Here is a 19,250-nt window from a genome sequence, read left to right on the forward strand (position 1 = left end):
GTAAGCGTGTGAACATACACTTAGCCTTTTGGTGTGTCCTAGAACTTCTTCCAGCTGCAGAATCACACCCAACATGGCTGCCGGACACTGCTTAGCAATTTGAAGACACCTTTACCTGGCTTGTGAGAGGGGGGGTGAGGTTCCCTCCCACATTTACAGCAGCTGTGAGTCAGGTTGCTTTGCCTTATTCACCTTGCTGGGAAGTGCTCCCCCTGGTGGCCAACATTGGAAAACATGTCAAATAATTATTAAATTTTTAATACTTTCCACCATACGGAAAAAAAATAAAAAATACAGCAAAAAACGTAAAAAATATAATAGAAATAAGTAACGAAACTTTAAAAAAAAGGTTTAATTTGCGACACATTCCCTTTAACTTGCAGTACAAAAAGGAGTAAAAAAATACAATACCGCTTTCTGACTTCTGAATAAAAGTCGCATTACAAAGAAATCATATAAAATCTTGTGCTTTACAGCTCGGCAGACATACCATAGAAAAGGGCAGACATACATTTTAGGACATATGTGCAAATGATATAGGGATTATTGCACGGCTGTTTTTCTGCACCAGATCACATGCATTTGTAGGAGTACCAGAAACAATGGATTCCAACCTACAAAATCGAAAACTATCTAGATACAAACGTTGCTCTGACATATTTCCTAGTAATCTAGGCATCATACTGAAAGTGGCCAAACACTGAATTCATTCTGAAAATATTGTGCAAAGTCTCATATGAACATTAGGGTGATGCTTTTATTCTAACTAGTCTTGCTAAGTGGTGGAGGCAGTAACAGTAAGTGCTTCAATATAAATTCATTGTACCGTAAAAAGATAAGACGTCAAAGTGTAGACAGAAAAGACATATGCAAATATAATACTACATCTTTGGCAAGTGAGGACATCAATGATATTTACACAATTTGCTACCTTTGGGAATACAAAGACATAAAACATACAAAGGACACGATTGCCAACACTGGTCGTACAAGTCCTTAAGGCACCGTATAATGTCTTTTATTGTGACCACAGAGTCAGGCATCCGATATGTCACTGAAGTCACTCACGGTAACTAAACTGCTGACTAGCGTGCTGGAGGTTTCAGCGTCATGAGTGTCTGCAAAACAGGGAAGACGCGTTAATATTCCAGCCGTCTACAGAACTAGAGGGAACATTTACAACATGCAGATCTATAAATGCGTAATATAGGATTGTACATTTATTTCAATATTTGATAGATATGTAATGGACTTTCTGGCCTGTTTCTATAGTAAAAAAAAAATATTCTCGCTGTCCGTTTAACCTTTCAGAACATGAATGAGAATTTCGGAAGAAACACTTTTTTAGTCATTCATATATTGACAGGAGTCCGGCAGCTGGAATTACATGTGCGACCCTCCACATTCTTGAAATCAGGCCGGTCCCATCATCCTGATCTACAGAATCCTATCCGCTGTGGTTTTTAATCAGGACTTCTCCGCACTGACTCGAATGGCGAGAAACCATGACATATAATAATACTTCTCTGAGCCTTGCCACCTACTCATGACACTTTTCAAAACTATACAGATAGGTGTAAAAATTGTATATTTAGTGCCTGTCATCCTCCAGATAATAGAAATAATTCTGAATGACATACCTCCCTTTGTCAGTTTAGAAGTACTAAAAGCATTTTTAGTTGCAGGAAACTCTTTTTTGGGCGCAGTAGCTCGTCTGCGTACAGATCTTGGAACTTCAAACGGTTCGTCCTCTAAAGAAGTGCTATCAAATTCAGTGTCATCAAGGTCAGTCACCTGTTGAGTAAAAGAAATGCAAACACAATAAATATTGGAAAAGATGTTCTTTATGAAACATCCAGGAGCTAACAGGGACTCTCAGAGGGAGCAAAGCAGGGGGTAACAATGCTTTTCTCCTGCCATGAAGCCATGAAGAGAATGTCTGTGTTATACCGACTTCATGTAAACATGGACGCGGATTTATTTTTGGCTTCACTAGTCTATAATTGTTAGACTTTTTAATACACAACAATAAAGGATTACCGCAAACCAGATAAAAAAAAAAAAAAGAATTAGAGGTGATCTAAAGCTAAAAAGTGGTACTAGCATATATGTTCTTTGGCCAAATAAACAAAGACAGGCCAATGAATGGGTTAATATTCCAGCCATATCCATTGATAACAGGTTCACAAAATGCAAATTTCATAAATAAGGAATGAGTGGTACTGAAGAGCTCAGTCACTGTGAAGCCAAAACCGCACAGCCCTGAAGCAGCGGTCCACACATAGACACAGGACAGCTAAATGCTTCTGTCCATACTTGTAGCACTCTTGTTCTAGGTCCAAACTAACTATGGAATCGCCATCAGCACACGTACTACTCACTAGAAGCTTCATAGACTGCTTTATAATGACTGACAAGCCTGTAATCTCTGTGCCCCATGCCAAGCGTTAACTGAAGTGCTGTAAACAAACTGCTATTGTACTCGGGAGCTCTGAAAACATGTCCTGTGAAACAATATATCTGGTTAGAGGATACCTGGATAACCCTACAGTAAAAATACGTAGTGTCAGCTGTCAAAGAGGACCTGTCATGGGTATTTTTTATTTATTTTTTAAACCACAGACCTCCCCTTACTCCTGCTCCGTTTGGCACCTAATATGCTAATTTTGAGTAAAGGTCCAGAGAGGAGGAGACCTCGTCTCTCCTCAGTAGGCATTGCCTCCTGCATCACCGTGACGCTGTTCAACGGGACAACAGGAGGGCCAAAAAAAAATTAATGCTTTTTACGCTTGATAGGGGACAGGATAATGGTCTGGGGCTGTTAGTTCCAGTGAAGAGAAATCTTTATGCTACTGCATATAATAATATTTTAGAGAATTCTGTTTCTAAATTTGTGGAAATATATTGGCATGATAATGCCCAAATAGCAAACACCTTTTCACTGAATTGGAACACCAAATGTGAGACAGGCCTTCTCACCAAAATAGACATGAATCCTCGCAGATATGCTGTAATGATGGGGGTAGGGAAACGGACAAGTGAGCCCTAATCTACCCGCCACTCTGTCCCTGCCTACTTGCAACGACCCGCCCTAGGCGACGGGGTACAACTGGGCGCCGGTCCCTACGCTCAGTAAGTGCACGAGACAAACAGACAAGGGTACACAAAGCTAAGGGAAATGGGGCAGTTGCCCACGGCAACACCGTGAGCAACAAGAGTGGTGAACGAGCCGAGTCAAACCAGGAGTGCACGAGGTACCAAACGCAGAGCAGGAGAGTAGTCAGTAAGCCAGGGTCAGTATGGAGCAGGATCAAATAGTCAGAAGCTGTAGCTGGGCCAGGAAACCACATGAGAAGAATCACAAGCAAAGGAGGAACAGGAAAGGCAGGTATAAATAGACAGAGGGCGGGAGCTAGCTCCGTCTGGCCAGGCTGCGATAGGCTCTCCCACTCCTAAGCCTGCCATCCTGAGTGGTGGAAGATGGAGTCAGTCTCAGAGACATAGACTCAGGTGCAGACTGATTACCTATGGGCGTATACACAGAAGTTGTGCCTGGCAGATCCTTTACATATGCTCTTAAATCTTGTGAAAAGCCTTTCCATAAGCATGACATATGTAATAACAGCAGAGGGAACAAATCCACATTAATGCCCATGGAATGAGATGCTCAATAGGCACACAAATGTAAAGGATGTCCACCAACATTAAAGTCCTCCAATGCATTTCCATTTTATCGTATAAGTGTGTAATATGATGTGAATAAGTAAGGACCGCATTATTTACATGTTAAACAGATTTTAAAGATCTCACCTTTAGCTCCATAACCGGGTCCTTTTTCACTAAGGCATCAGAAATATCCACTCCACCAACAGGTTTCAGATCAGCTGTACGTGTAGACCGTGCCATTTGCAGCTGTTCAGAAAGTTCTTTCACAAGAGTTGCTATTGAATATAAAAAAGAAAACCACAGAAATAAATTCCTAAGTGAATAAAAGATTTATGCCATAGAAAAATAAACAAATAATCCCTTTAATAAGTGTCAAGTGCTCTATAAATACTAACACACTAAATTGTCATGTGCCTCCTGCATGGGAACTAGTTCAGATCATGGTCATTAATCATATTGCAACTTTCATTTTTCCAATTAACATAAAACAAATAGGTGATTTGATTGGTTGCTCGGGACAAAATTGAGACTTTGTCTGCACTAGTTTTTATGCACAAGGCCTAATATATTGTATTCATGTCTGGGTGATACAGTACCTGGGCAAAAAAATATAACACTAGCCAAGTACTGCCCTTGGGCTAGTATAGAAAAATTAGATTTTTGTATTCACCGAAAAATCCATTTCTCTTTGAATTCCTTAGGAGGACACAGCACCGTGGGTATAGGCCCTTGCCACTAGGAGGCTGACACTAGGTAGTAAAAAAAGTGTTGGCTCAGGCCAATGGAGGCCATTCTTTTCCCACAGACACTGAGCTAATGAGTTTGTACAGTAGGAGAAAATATAACATCTCCATGGTCCCGGGAGAACAACAACAAAACCAACAGAACCAAGGTCCCTGGACCAGGAAAAGAAAAGAGGGCAAGATCTCTGCCCCCAATGAATTCAACGAAAAAAGGATTGTACGGTTAATACAAAAATATAAATTTTCTCCTTAATTGCATTGGGGGACACAGCACCAAGGGATGTTTTACAGAAGTCCCATAGCATGGGCAAAATAAGGAATCTACCGTGCGACCCCCTCTACCGCATAGTAGCATGGACTACCTTGTGACCCAGGTTGGTATCAGAGAAAGCCAGAGTATGAATTTGGTAGAACTTCGTGAAGGTATGCACCGAAGCCAAGCCCAGGTAGCAGCTTTGCAAACCTAAGAAAACAAGGCTTGTACTGCCCGAGATGCACCGCCAGCCCTCGTGGTATGGGCGGAAACCCAAAAGGTAGGAACTTTGCCCTTGGACCGATAGGATTCCAGGAACATTGATCTAATACAGCGAGCAATGGTAGCCTTGGAAGCCGCAAAACCCTTGTGCGGACCCTTGGGGATCAAAAAGTGTGTCAGAGTGACAGAAAGATACAGTCGCTGCAAAGGAGATGCATATCATTCTTACCACATCGAAACAATGAAGTGTTGCGGGAACACCTCTGGGAAAAAGTATTGGATGAAACAGTTAACTTATACTTGTGGATCACAAAGAAAGGAGACAGTATAGTGCTGCCAGTTGTGAAAACGCGTCTGATCGAAGTAATGGTCAGAAGGAGGGCAACCTTCTAGGAAGGAAAACGGGATGAAATATCCTGTAATGGTTTGAAGGGAGAGGCCGGGAGAGCCTCCAGAATCAGGTTGAGATCCCAGGGTTATAAGTGATGCCGAAGAGGAGGGATGCGTGAGCCATACCCTGCATCAAGGTCTTTACATGGGAACGGAAAGCCAACGTTAGCAGAAAGAGGATAGAGAGAGCAGAGACCTGGCCTTTTAGAGAAGCCAGGACCAGACCCTGATTTAGACCATACTGCAAAAAAGACAGAATCCTTGGGGTGGAACACACCAAGCGATGGAAACTGCACTGCTCACATAAACAGGAATAGGCCTTCCATGTATGTTGATACACCTTGGCAAGTTGAGGCTTCCGGGCCTTTAACATAGCCTGGATGACAGGTTCAAAAAGACCACGGGATCTCAAAATTTGGGCTTCAACAGCCACGCCGTTAAAACGGAGCTGAGGTAAAGTGGGGTGGAACAGTGGACCTTTGGAAAGGAGGTTTAGTCACAGAGGAAGGCGCCATGGTGCATCCTTAAGTAGATTGATGAGGTTGGTGCACCAGGCCTGGCATGGCCAGATTGGGGTCACCAAGATGGCTGGACTGCCCTTTGCCTTGACCCGCTTGAGAGAGCTCTGGTCAGTAGTAGAAGGGGAGGGATGACATACAGAAGAGAGAACCATTCCCAAGAAGTGATCAGATCATGGACAGCTGGAGTCCTGGGATCCTGAGCCATGGCCACATAGGCTGTTACCTTGTTGTAGAGGCGAGACGCAAAGGTCAACATCTGGAGTGCACCACTTCCGGCAGATCTGGGGGAAAATCAACAAGGATGGCAACAAACTGAAAATGTTGAGAACTAACAGCGAAACGAATGAAACACTGGTGGACCCTTGCCATATGAAGGCATCGCGAATGTTGATGGATGAAAGGTGCCGTGTTCGAATGAGGCAACCACTGACGGCAGTGACTCCATACGGAACACTCAAGCACATCATAAGCAGTTCAACTTCACGTCTAAGATGGGCCTGACTGACAAATCCTTTTTTGGGACTGTGAAGTAGAATCCTTGGAAACATTCTGACTGTGAAACAGGGACGATTACTTCCTGAAGAAGAAAAAGCGGAAGCGCACTCTAGGGTCCGAGGTGGAGTAGACAGAAAGAAACAACCTGGGGTCAGGAACTCTTATCTTGTAACCTGTCGACAAACACCTCTCGAACACAGACATCGTTCATGTGAGCAAGCCATATCGCCTAAATAGAAGGAAGTCGTCCCCCACCTGAAGAGAAGATTTGAGTGGGGAAACACCTTCAGACAGAAGTAGTCTTGGAAGTTGAGGGCTTCTGTGGCTGGTCCTCTTCTCTGACCTCTGAGGAGACGAAAGGAACGAAACCTCTGAGAACGTTGGAAAGGCTGTTGGCGTCGAGGATGGTTGAGGTAGAATGGAACTCTTGCCGCCAGTGGCCTCAGTGATATGTTCATCCAGACGCTTACCAAAGACTCACGGGAAGACCAGTGAGAGCATTCTTTGAAGCAGGTTACGCCACCCAGGATTTAAGCCAAACTGAGATTATCGCCACCGCATTAGCAGACTCAAGGGAGGCCTTGCATAAAAACTTGGAAGCATGGATAAGCTTGAAACACAGATCAGTTAGAACCAATTGCAGAACTTCTTCTGTAATGCCCTGGTGAAGCCCAGATGGAGCAAGCTTTACTGACCCAGGAAGAGGCGAATGCTGGACGCAGGGTAGAACTTGCCGCCACAAAAGCAAATTTTTGTTAGAGAATCCAATCTCCTGTCCTTTTGGAGGCGGGCGAGCACCTGTCACCGTGCTTCCATTCCTTAGAGAGGAAATCCCCAAACTCGACGTAGTTTGGGAAAACCAGAGGCTGGTGAAAAACATGGGAAGGAGTAGTCATCCTTGACATGTAAGATGTCCTTGACAGAACGTTTCAAGTCTTGCATAGCGGCTGCCATTATAATGTCCTGTTATGACTGAAGCAGAATCAGAAGATTCCTCAGGGGGGGACAGGCTGATCCTGCAGAGAGGCAGATTCCCAGTGCTGGTCCTAACAGGGGACACTAGTAAAGATCCTCTTACTTGGCCTACCACAGGGATGAGAGTGTGTTACCCGAGGGAGATTCCAGGGAAGAATTGATCTGGGACGCTATCTAGGATTGCAGGTGTTCGAGAGACTCAGCCATAGTCTAGGAGACACTTGAAAGATCTCCTAAGGCCTGGGTAACGGATGATGCCCAGTCAGGGGAGCCACATCCTGCAAAGATGCGTTATCCTGGTAGGCCCTGGGTTGCAAGCACTGGGTGTATAGTGAGGTAGGCTGACCGCAGCAGAATTTTTTTGCCTCAGAGATTGCAACTATAGTATGAATCCTCCCATGAGGCAGACACGCTGGAGAGGGTGGTCCTCTGCTATAGTAAAGTCAGTTAAAGGGAAACCGTCCTGAGTGAAAAATAGGAGCCCTTGGAAAAAAACTGTTTACTGACCTGGCCTACTGGACCCCTGGTGCTGTGTACTATGAGACAGGAGGCTGAAGAGGAGGGTGATTAAAACTGATTAGCTCAATGTCTGTGGTAATGTTATGTCCTGCCTTAAAACTTTTTTTTTCTACCTAGTGTCAGTCTCCTAGTGGCAAGCGCCTGTACCCCAATAACCTTAACGAGAAATGGTAATGCCATTCGGAACTGACATTAAAAATGTACTGTTTATCTTAATGTCTGGACAATGCTTACCTCTTGCTGGTTTGGCTGGGGCCGGTTTCTGGACAGTCTGCGGCTTTATCTCCTCCAGCACACTACCATCTGACTCACTTTCAGTTGTCGCAAAACCAATGAGTTTGCCATTAATTGAAGATTTAACCTTCAAAGAATGACGACGCTTTTGATGCTGCACAGACTCATCCTGCAAGTCTGACTCGTCATCAGAACTAAATGGAGGTGTCCTGAAATGAAGCATAATTAGAAATGAAGCATAGTTTTGGTGTAACACTTTAATACCAAGTGGATTATAAAAAGAAGAAGGCTTTCCCTGAATGTTGTCAGTGCAAATTCTAGATTAACGTAATAGAAAGAGATTCTTTCCATGAATTACTCTACTTTAATTTTGTATCAGATTTTAAACCTGCCTATAGGCACAGTAAGAGTCACTCATATACCTTCATGTACCATGCATGAGATTTTTATTAGAAGAGGGCAAAGATGTTCAACTCGTGGAGCCCAGCACTCACTTTGACCTGCAGGGGTGCTTTTGTTGAGCCCAATAAAGGCCTTGGGTGTTGTCTTAAACAGGACAATAACAGAAAGGTGACCAACTGATCAGGTTCAATTGACATAACTGCTTCTAGACCATGTCAGAGTGGTCCACTCATAACTTTTCAGTGCCATTTTTAACTAATTAAGGACGTAGCCAGTTTCAGCATGAAGGACGCTTGTTTTTCCTCCATCTATTTTTTTGGGAGGGGGGCCTAAGAAAAAAAATCCTATTTCGCCATGTTTTTTTTTTTATTTAGCTCAATACCAAATATGTGTCTTTTTTTTATGTTTGATCACTTTTGTTCCATATTTATGAAAAAAAAAATGTGTTTATTATTTAAATAATAATAATCTTTATTTATATAGTGCTAACATATCCCTCAAAGCTTAAAGAGTAACTGTACTTTAAAAAAGCTTTTGATATGTCATAGAGACATGTAAGAAGTTTTGATCGATGGGAGTCCGGGTGCTGTGACCCTTAGGCTGGGTTCACACAACCTATTTTCAGGCGTAAACGAGGCGTATTATGCCTCGTTTTACGCCTGAAAATAGGGCTACAATACGTCGGCAAACATCTGCCCATTCATTTGAATGGGTTTGCCGACGTTCTGTGCAGACGACCTGTAATTTACGCGTCGTCGTTTGACAGCTGTCAAACGACGACGCGTAAATGGACTGCCTCGGCAAAGAAGTGCAGGACACTTCTTTGCCACGTAATTTGAGCTGTTCTTCTTTGAACTCAATGAAGCACAGCTCAAGATTTACGAGCGTCTCAGAGCGTCTCAGACGCCTCGTAAATTACGAGGAGGAGCATTTACGTGTGAAACGAGGCAGCTGTTAACAGTCTGTCTTTTCACACGTAAATGCCTCTCATCGTGTGAACATACCCTTACTGTTTCTGACACGAAGGTGCAGACGTGCTCAGACGGTCTCATAGACATCCTATGTGAGCTACCTTCAGTCTAACAAGAAGCACTGATCACAACTGAAAAAGCAGCTGAGATCTTCTGCACCTTAGTGTCAGCGTCCATGGCGGTCTCAGCATCTGGATCCCCACTGATCTAAACTTCTGATTTTCCCCTATGATATATCAAGTTTTGTTGAAAGAACAGTTACTCTTTAACAATCGTCAAGTAAATTGACAAGTACTCAAAACAAAGGACCAAAAAAGGAGCTTACAATCTAAATGGAATGGGAGGAATGACACAAAAGGTACATCGTGCTAATTTTGTCCAGGGTACCAGCCCCTTGTGCCAACATGGGGAATTTAAATAAAGGTGGATGTACCGGTCACCTAGCCAGTATCTGAGCCAACATGAATATAAAGTGCAGAGAAATGTGACAAGGGTAGTTAGTTGAGGACAGCGTGGGGTGGAGTTTTTTGTGACAAGGTCAGGTGGTATATTGGCCATCGATTATGGTTATTTGACATAGGTCTCGATAAAGAAATTAGATTTCAAGTCCCGCTTAATAGTGGGACTGGGTGCAACAGAGAAGACCTGCAGAAGGGAGTGAGCGGATGTAATAAGGGCTGAGCGAAGAGCATGAGTTAGTTGGTAAACGGAGATGAGAGCAGAGATGTATGACAGTGCAGCACTGTGGAGAGTTACACAAGAAACAGGCAACCAGTTTAATAAACGACAGAGAGAGAAGGAGGAGAAATGTCCTGAGAAGAAGTATGAACCATAAAAATAGGCGAAAAAACCTAAATAGCACAATGTGCTTTAAGCCAACAGAGCAGAGAATGGAAGAGTATTGGGTGATTTACCGCGTCAAATGCGGCAGATAGATCTAGAAGGATTAAAAGTGAGTACTGACCACTGGATTTTAGCTTTAAATAATGCAGTTTTAGTAGAATGTAAAGCAGTGTCTGTAGAGAGGTAGTTGAGGAGTATACAATTTAGAAACAAAGGGAAGTTTAGAAACAGGGCGATAGTTAGCAGGGAAGAAGGGGTAAAGAGGTGGCTTCTTGAAAATTGGGATGACAAGAGTATGCTTAAAAGATAAAGGGAAAGTTCCAGATGAGAGAGATTGAAAAAGTGGTGAATGACTGCTGGGGACACAGCACGGACAAGGTGTGAGGGAGTGGGAGCGGACATGTAGTTAGGCAGGCAGGCGTTGGCGGGACGTTATTACGGGCACAGCCGTGTGCATGGGGCCTTGCTGGAGTCCACCTGGACATGATTTAGAAAAACACGCCACTGTCTATATGAGGTCTCACAGCTGACAATACATATCAGAGCAAATACCAAGTCATGAGGAGTTAGCGTATGTGCACACACACTAATTACGTCCGTAATTGACGGACGTATTTCGGCCGCAAGTCCCGGACCGAACTCAGTGCAGGGAGCCGGGCTACTAGCATCATACTTATGTACGACGCTAGGAGTCCCTGCCTCGCTGCAGGACAACTGTCCCGTACTGTAATCATGTTTTCAGTACGGGACAGTTGTCCTGCAGCGAGGCAGGGACTCCTAGCATCGTACATTAGTATGATGCTAGGAGCCCGGCTCCCTGCACTGTGTTCGGTCCGGAACTTGCGGCCGAAATACGTCCGTCAATTACGGACGTAATTAGTGTGTGTGCACATACCCTTAAGAACTTCATGAGACAGGATTGTGTGGAGCTACAGATCTGAAGAAGGGTACAAAAAATTCTGCTGTATTGAAAGTTTCCAAGACCACAGTGGTCTTAATAATTCTTAAATAGAATAAGTTTGGAACAACCAGGACTCTTCCTAGAGCTGACCGCCCCACCAAACTAAGTAATTGGGGGAGAAGGGCCTTGGTAAGAGAGGTGACCAAGAACCGAATGGTCACTCTGGCTGAGCTCCAAAGATCCTATGTGCAGATGGGAGAATCTTCTAGAAGGTCAACCATCACTACATCACTCCACCAATCTGGGCTTTATGGCAGAGTGGCCAGAAAGAAACCTCTCCTCAGTAAAAGACACATGAAAGTCCGCCTGGAGTTTTCAAAAAAGCACCTAAAAGACTCTCAGTCTGTGAGAAACAAGATTCTGTGGTCTGATGAAAACAAGATTGAACTTTTTGGCCTCAATTCTAAGTGTCATGTCTGGAGGAAACCAGGCACAGCTCATCACCTGCCCAATACCATCCCCACAGTGAAGCATGGTGGTGGCAGCTTCATGCTGTTGGAGTGTTTATCAGCGGCTGGGACAGGGAGACTGGTCAGGGTTGAGGAGAAGATGAATGGAGCAAAGTACAGAGATAATCTTAATGAAAACCTGACCCAGAGTACTCTGGACCTCAGACTGGGCCGAAGGTTCACCTTCCAAAAAGACAATGACCCTAAGCACACAGGCAAGACGTCACAGGAGTGGCTTAGGGACAACTCTGTGAATGTCCTTGAGTGGCCCAACCAGAGCCCTGACTTAAACCCAATCGAAAATCACTGGAGAGACCTGAAAATGGCTGTCCACCGACAATCCCCATCCAACCTGACAGAGCTTGAGAGGATCTGCAGAGAAGAATGTCAGAAAATCCCCAAATCCAGGTGTGCAAACCTTGTGGCATCATACCCAAGAAGACTGGAGGCTGTTATCGCTGCCAAAGGTGCTTCACCTAAGTACTGAGTAAAGGGTCTGAATACTTATGTCTTATACTTCGTTTTTCCTTTTCAATAAATTAGCAAAGATTACTAGCATTCGGTTTTCACTGTCATTATGGGGTATTGAGTGCAGAATGATGGGGAAAAACTTTAATTTTTTTTATTTTAGTACAAGATGTCAACATAATAAAACTTGAAAAAATGTAAAGGGTCTAAAGACTATCCGAATGCATTATATACATACACCCGTATAGATATCTAATAAAGTACTTACGTAATACTCGATGGCTTTGTCATATGAGCTTCCTGTGAGGACACCAGCTTAATTCTTAAAAAAGATAAATGACATTTATTTTGGTATATCTTGTTCAATAAATAAACTGACAAATGTGAATACAACTCTCAGGTCAGTTAGATATAATTGTGTGCTATTTAGTAAAAGAGTTAGTTTTTTGTATGGATTTTTAAAAACTGATCACAGCAGGTGTTTGTAGCAACGTCACAGGCTTATAGATCAGGGTCTTTTTAGCTGTCTCCCCTTGACATATAGGTCGGGAAAAAGCTCTCGTCCCCCATAAGCTATAATGGTATAGATTTAACAGATACATCAGAAACACATCATGACCCCTTTTCATGACGTATCCCTTAAACGGATGCCATTTTAGCCTAAGGGTGACGGTTGACACTGTGAGGCATCCGGCACCCATAGGCTATAATGGCATCCGTTTAACGGCTCTGTCAAGAAAGCCTATTAAAAAGCTTATGATGTAGCTGTTTAACAGATGCCAGTGACGTATGCCATATGTCACCTGTAGTGTCCCATTTTTTTTTTTTTTAAACGTATACCGTGCGGTATGTGTTTTTCTACTGGATGCCCCTGGAAAGAATAGACAAAAACACCATTCTACCCAGCAAAAAAAAAATAATACAACAACAACGATGTCCCCAACGTATACCAAAAGGGGATACGGGCGCATACGCCTAAAACGCAGTGTGACAAGTGCATTATATAATATGTCTAATACATAATTTATATACAGGCAATAGACCAAAGCAATTATTTAAAACAAACATACCAAACTGGCAGTTTCTATAAAAGGCGCTCAATGAGTTGGGAGAACCCCCTCTAATGCAGCTTGTTTGCTGAAACTCCCGGCAATCAGCTGTCATTGCTAGGGAAAGCAGTGGGCGGCCAAAAAATGTAGTATTACATGGTGCCAAACCAAGTGAAGGGTTGCCCATGTAATATGCGGTAACAAAGAGTCCACTACAGCTTTTCACACCCAAGCGGTGGGGGTCTCAGCACCCTCCCATGATATCCAGATGCCCTAATAGGACATATAGATTGGGATATAAACGAATGAACTGTGGTCAAAGTGACCTGTACGTGTAGAACCTACACTCGTCTATGCTTTTCTAAAACAGATTTTTAAAACCATTCACCAAGTATTATAATAATATCAGTGTGTAACGAATTGTAAGGGGATGTTCACATGCGGCAGATTTATTGCAGAAATCCGTGCAACTGAAAAGTCCATTCCATACATACAAATAGGGTTATTTATTAACCGGTTGCCGACACAGGACGAGTATGCTCGTCCTGAGCGGCGAGCACTTCGCGCATTAGGGCGAGCATACTCGTCCTGTGACAGCCGTTCCTGCGCGCGTCTCTGCGCGCGATCGAGAGCGGGGCAACGGCTGTAATACACAGCCACGGCCCCGCTCTGACAGCGGAGAGAAGAGAAACATCTTCTCTCCGCTGTTAACCCTTTGAACGCCGCGATGACAGCTGATCGCGGCGTTCAAGGAGAGGGGACTGCACATTGATCGCGTCACAGAAAATAACTGTGACGCGATCAAAGCCAACAACTCGTATGGCCAGACAGCCCAGGGTCCAGTGAAGGACCCCAGGGCTGTCTGAACATATTTCCTGTTGTTAGGGCATACTGAGGTATGCCCTAACAACTGCCTGTGTACAATCAGTAACAGGCTAATGTACTGGCATATAGATCTATGCCAGTACATTATAGTTACAAAATAAAAATCTAAATGATAAATCCCTTTATGGGATTAAAAAAAAAAGTTAAATGAATGTAAAAAAAAAATAATGGTAAATAAATAAATAAAAAGTAAATAAAATACACAGAAACACACATTTTTTATAATAAATCAACTTTTTAAAATATAAGTCCCAAAACATGAAATAATATAGACATATTTGGTATCGCCACGACCGTAACAACGTGTACAACAAATGTATACCATTATTTATGATGAACGGTGTATGGTGTAAAAAAAATTATATTAAAACTGCTGCGCAACTGCTTTTTTTCTGCATTTTAATCTAATTAAAAATGTATAGAAATTAAACGATAATGTATTTGTACCAAAAAATGGTACCTACATAAAGTACAACTCGTCCCGCAAAAAACAAAGTCTCATACAACTACGTCGTACAAAAAATAAAAGCGTTATGAGCGTCGGGATGCAAAGAGGGAAATGTAAAAAAAATTGCTCTGTCAAGGCTAAAATTGGCCGTGTCCTTAAAGGAACAGTGTCATCACAATTTTTTTTTTAATATGTTAAAGATGTTAGTGCTTTATTAAAAACGTTTATATTTATTTGTGTGTTTGTGTTTTACTTTTTCTTATTTTTACACTTTTTCTTCCCTATGGGGGCTGCCATTTTTTGTTCCATTTCTGTATGTGTCGATTAACGACACATACAGACATGGAATACGGCAGCCACAGTCCCATAGGGACTGCGAACGGCTCCCGTCCCATCCACTTCTGTGTACGCCGTCTGTGTGGGAACTGCGCATGCGCCGCTCCCACACAGTCCAATTTGAAATTGGCGCCGTCCGGCGCCATTTTCCTGTGGAGCGGAAGTCGCGGCCGGACAGTAAGATTACTACTTCCGGTCGCGGCTTCCGGACTTGTGCACTTGGACCAGCGGCAGCAGAGGGAGCGGACGGGCCGGAGGGAGCCGCGGCGGCAGGAGCAGGTAAGGGATTTCTATGTATGTTCGTGTTTGTGTACGTTTACTACTGTATGTAAACCTACTACACTGTGTGTTAGCTCAAAAAATGGCGACACACAGTGTAGGAGGTTAGACCGTTCAAACCCCTCGTTTATCCCGGCACTAGCCAGGATAAAGGAGGGGGGATGCTGAGAGCTCACTAGAGCAAGGGCTTTTTACCCAATTTTGCAATGCTGCAATTTTGGGAATAGCTCCATCTAGTGACCAGCAATGGGAAATATTATAAATTAGAATCTAATTTATAATATTTCCTGACTCGTGAAAAAAATAAACAAAATTTGAACAATGTTTAATCACCTACACACTAAATGTTTAATTAAAAAAAAAACAACATGTTTTTCTGGCAACACATTCCCTTTAAGGGGTTAAGCAGGTACATTGATTTCTGCAAGTTTCATTCAGATGTATGGGACAGTCACAGAAATATCTGCAACTAATCTGCCGCTTGTGAACATACCCTGGCATTCCGAGGGCATGACATTTCTCACTCATGCATAACCTTTATGAACTACAAATCACACATTTAATAAACAATTCCCTATTAATGTCTTACTTTGGGGTGGAACTAATTACTGGGATGGGATATCTTGGTTCAGCGTTTATTTCTTCTTGTGAAGATTTAAGGATTGATGTTCTGGACTTCGTCTGTCTAGGTAGTGAAGTAGAAGATGTACTCGCCAAAGTAGATGATTTAAATGTGGAAAAAACTGAGAAAAAGTAGAACAAATATTACAAGGATCAGAGGGTGACCAGAATCTTCTCTTCTGTAAACTATTGTTTACAAGCTAATTAAAATTCTATTCTATTCTATAATAAAAATCTATTAATAAAGAAATATTAAAGTGGTTATCCGAGATGATGAAAAATAAAGAAAAGCACCTGTATGTGTCTGAATGGTCACCAGGTGATGCCACACTATACAGGGCTGGCATCAGCACCTGGCAAACAAGGACAAGTGCCAGGCCACTGCCCTTGGGGGCCCACTCCACTACCGGGTGCTTTACGCTGTCGCCATGGCTCCTCCAGCTGATGCTGGCGCTTATATGGACAGTGACGTCAGCGGCTCCTACTGGACCGGAATCCCCGGCCACAGCGTTTCTGACAATCTGGGCGGGGATTCCGCTCCTGGAGAAGCCCCTGATGTCCCTATCCATATATGGACAGTGACGTCAGGGGTCCCTCCAGGAGCGCAATCTCCTGGCAATAAGCAGAAGATAAGAACCAGGAGCATGGTCATGTGACTGCAAGCGAGACTCACCTACAGAGACATCTCAGCTACAGACAGCATATTATTAAGTTAAAGATCTTCCTTTATGTAAACCAAATGCACATCATTTTCAAAAACTGGATAACCCCTTTAATTAAATATTATGCAGTATATTATTGAACTGATGTATTTTCAAGTCTGTCATGGCCAAAAGTATGTGCACACCCCTAGTAATTATTGAGATTAGCTGTTTCAGCCATATCCATTGCAAACAGGTGTATAAAATCATGCACACAGCCATGAAATCTCCATAGACAAACGATGGTAGTAGTATGGGTTGTACTGAAGAGCTCAGTGACTTCAAACATGGCACAGTCATAGGATGCCACCTTTGCAACATATTAGTTCTGGAGATTTGTGATGTGCTAGATCTGCCCTGGTCACCTGTAAGTGATATTATTGTGAAGTGGAAACGTCTCAGAGTAACAACAGCTCAGCCAGAAAGCGGTAGATAACGGAAACGGCTGCCGAGTGCTGAAGCATGTGGTGTAGAAATCGCCTATTCTCTGTTGCATCAATTACTACAGAGTTCCAAACTGCCTCTGGAAGTGACATCAGCTCAAGAACTGTGTGTAGGGAGCTTCATGAAATAGGTTTCCATGGTTGAGCAGCTGCACACAAGCTAAAGATCACCATGTGCAATGCCAAGCATCAGCTGGAGGGGTGTTAAACATGCTGCCAATGGACTCTGGGGCAGTGGAAATGTGTTCTCTGAGGTTACGAATCACTATTCACTATCTGGTAGTCTGATGGATGAATCTAGTTTTGGCAGATGTCCGGAGAACGCTACCTACCGGAATGCATAGTGCCTATTGAAAAATTTGGTGGATGAGGGATAATGGTCTGGGACTGTTTCTCAGGGTTTGGCCTAGGCCCCTTATTTCTATGAAGGATAATGTTAATGCTACAGCATACAAAGACATTTCAGACAATCATATGCTTCCAACAGTTCGGAGAAGGCCCTTTTCTGTTCCAGCATGACTGTGCCCCAGTGCACAAAGCAAACTCTATAAAGGCATGGTTTGTCAAGATTAATGTTGAGGAACTTGAGTGGCCTGCACAGAGGCCTGACCTTAACCCCATCAAACGCAAATGCTCTTTTGGCTGAATGGGCACAAATTCCCACAGACACAATGCTAAATCTTGTAGAAGAGCGGAGGCTGCGACAGCTGCAAAAGAGGGTCCAACTGCATATTAACTCCTGTGGTTTTGAATTCGATGTAGAACAAGCTCATATAGGTGTGATGTCAGGTGTCCACATAACTTTGGCCACATATTGTATCAGTTTTTGGATTACTAAACATTTTAAGAAATGTTTTTAAAAATGTTACAAAACAACAAGGAACATATTAAGGGCAATCCATAGACAACCAAGGATTCTGGCTAAAAACTATAGTAAATTGTAGGTTAGACATTTGCTGTATATGGAGGCGGTTTACAAGGGGATACGGAGGCCAAATCCTCACACCAGTTCCAGCAAGAAATGGCAGTCCCTGCTGGAAGAGAGGAAACATGCACTTTGAGTCCACTCAGATCAACCCGTATAGGTGTCTTTACTGTTCATCAAAAGACATAAAATGGACATAGCGCAACAACGTCTACAACCAGTGTTGGGATTATTAAACTCACACCGGCATTTCAAACATATAAAATTCCACGTGGCCGATGTTCTGGCGAAACTAGAGTGGGTTTAATGACTGTTTGGAGGCCACTTGGAATATTATATGTTTAAAATGCTGATTTTAGACTCATGTTTGTGAATATAATAAACTCCAAGAGCGTTCCCAACACTGGTGGTAGGCGTTATTGCACTATGTACATTTTTTAGGTCTGTTGCTGAATGGTAAGAACATCTATACGGGAAGAATTGGGTAAACTTAAAGTTCAGGTTTCTTCTCTACCAGCAGGGGACTGCTATTTATTCCTGGAACGGCAGTGAGGACATGACCTCCATATTCCCCTTGTACACCAAGGACACCGGTAGAGCGCAACGATTATTTTTTATCTCATGTTTGACTTATGAGAAAAAAGGATGTCTTTCGTTACACGCCTGCTGCTCCCAAAGCCTTGTGTGCGGGTTATACAATTTTTTTTGTACTCGTATATGTAGCAATAGCAGCTTTGTATGTCTCACCGTCAGTGAAGAATTGAGAGCTGGAATTAAGTTTTACAGATGTTGCTGATGCTCGTTCCTCCACCTTTTGGTTTACATGCTTGATAAGATTTTGCCGGATTTGCGGAATTTCTGGTATTAACTTTTCCTTTTCTTCTCTGAAAATTTCCACTGCACCCAAAACCCGATTGAAATGCTCACTAGGGATCCCACGCACACCCTGGCAAATGAAAAAGTGCTACCGTCATAATGTGAAATTTCTTCATCTGTCATAAGATAATGTATTCTTTCTACAGTACAATATATTAAAAAAACAACTGTCTATAATCTAGGACAGGCAGTTATTATTGTGCTACTGCACCATTACCATCTGAATGCAGAAAAACATTTACCGGTTTCACTCCCAAGGAATCTAATTTCTCCACTAGTCCCTGCTCCAAGACTTTCCGGAGCTCTCTGGTTAATGAAGGATTCTTCTTCAGAGCATTGATCAAATGCTGTTTGCTGGTGATTGGTACTTCTTCACTGTCCAAGTCTGTAATGATAGGAGAACTCTAGATGACATACTTCTCTTTCTCAAAATGTAGTAAAGAGGTCCCACTAGTGACAAGAAGAGTTTTGTATCTTTTTCCAGGAACAACAGTTTTCCTAAACACATTCATGCATGCACACAAAAAGCAATTCTTATTCAACCGATCGAATATCTACAAACATAGAATTAACCA

The 19,250-nt window shown here is 42.9% G+C and overlaps 1 protein-coding gene across 3 annotated transcripts in view; it reads right to left on the bottom strand.

Annotated features, from left to right (window-relative positions):
- Positions 1–337: 337 nt before the first annotated feature.
- Positions 338–19,250, bottom strand: part of DZIP1 (DAZ interacting zinc finger protein 1) — a 48,222-nt gene continuing 29,309 nt past the window's right edge. For all 3 annotated transcript variants that reach the window (XM_075852390.1, XM_075852389.1, XM_075852391.1), the window contains 8 exons: positions 18,918–19,060; positions 18,547–18,745; positions 15,699–15,852; positions 12,381–12,434; positions 8,019–8,227; positions 3,811–3,941; positions 1,641–1,794; positions 338–1,118 (listed from right to left, as the gene is read on the bottom strand). In XM_075852390.1, the coding sequence (XP_075708505.1) occupies positions 1,036–1,118; positions 1,641–1,794; positions 3,811–3,941; positions 8,019–8,227; positions 12,381–12,434; positions 15,699–15,852; positions 18,547–18,745; positions 18,918–19,060 (1,127 nt within the window). In that variant the 3' untranslated portion in view covers positions 338–1,035. The remainder of the gene's footprint in view (positions 1,119–1,640; positions 1,795–3,810; positions 3,942–8,018; positions 8,228–12,380; positions 12,435–15,698; positions 15,853–18,546; positions 18,746–18,917; positions 19,061–19,250) is intronic.

This window comes from Rhinoderma darwinii, chromosome 2 (genome assembly GCF_050947455.1).
Source record: "Rhinoderma darwinii isolate aRhiDar2 chromosome 2, aRhiDar2.hap1, whole genome shotgun sequence".
Lineage (NCBI taxonomy): Eukaryota > Metazoa > Chordata > Amphibia > Anura > Rhinodermatidae > Rhinoderma > Rhinoderma darwinii.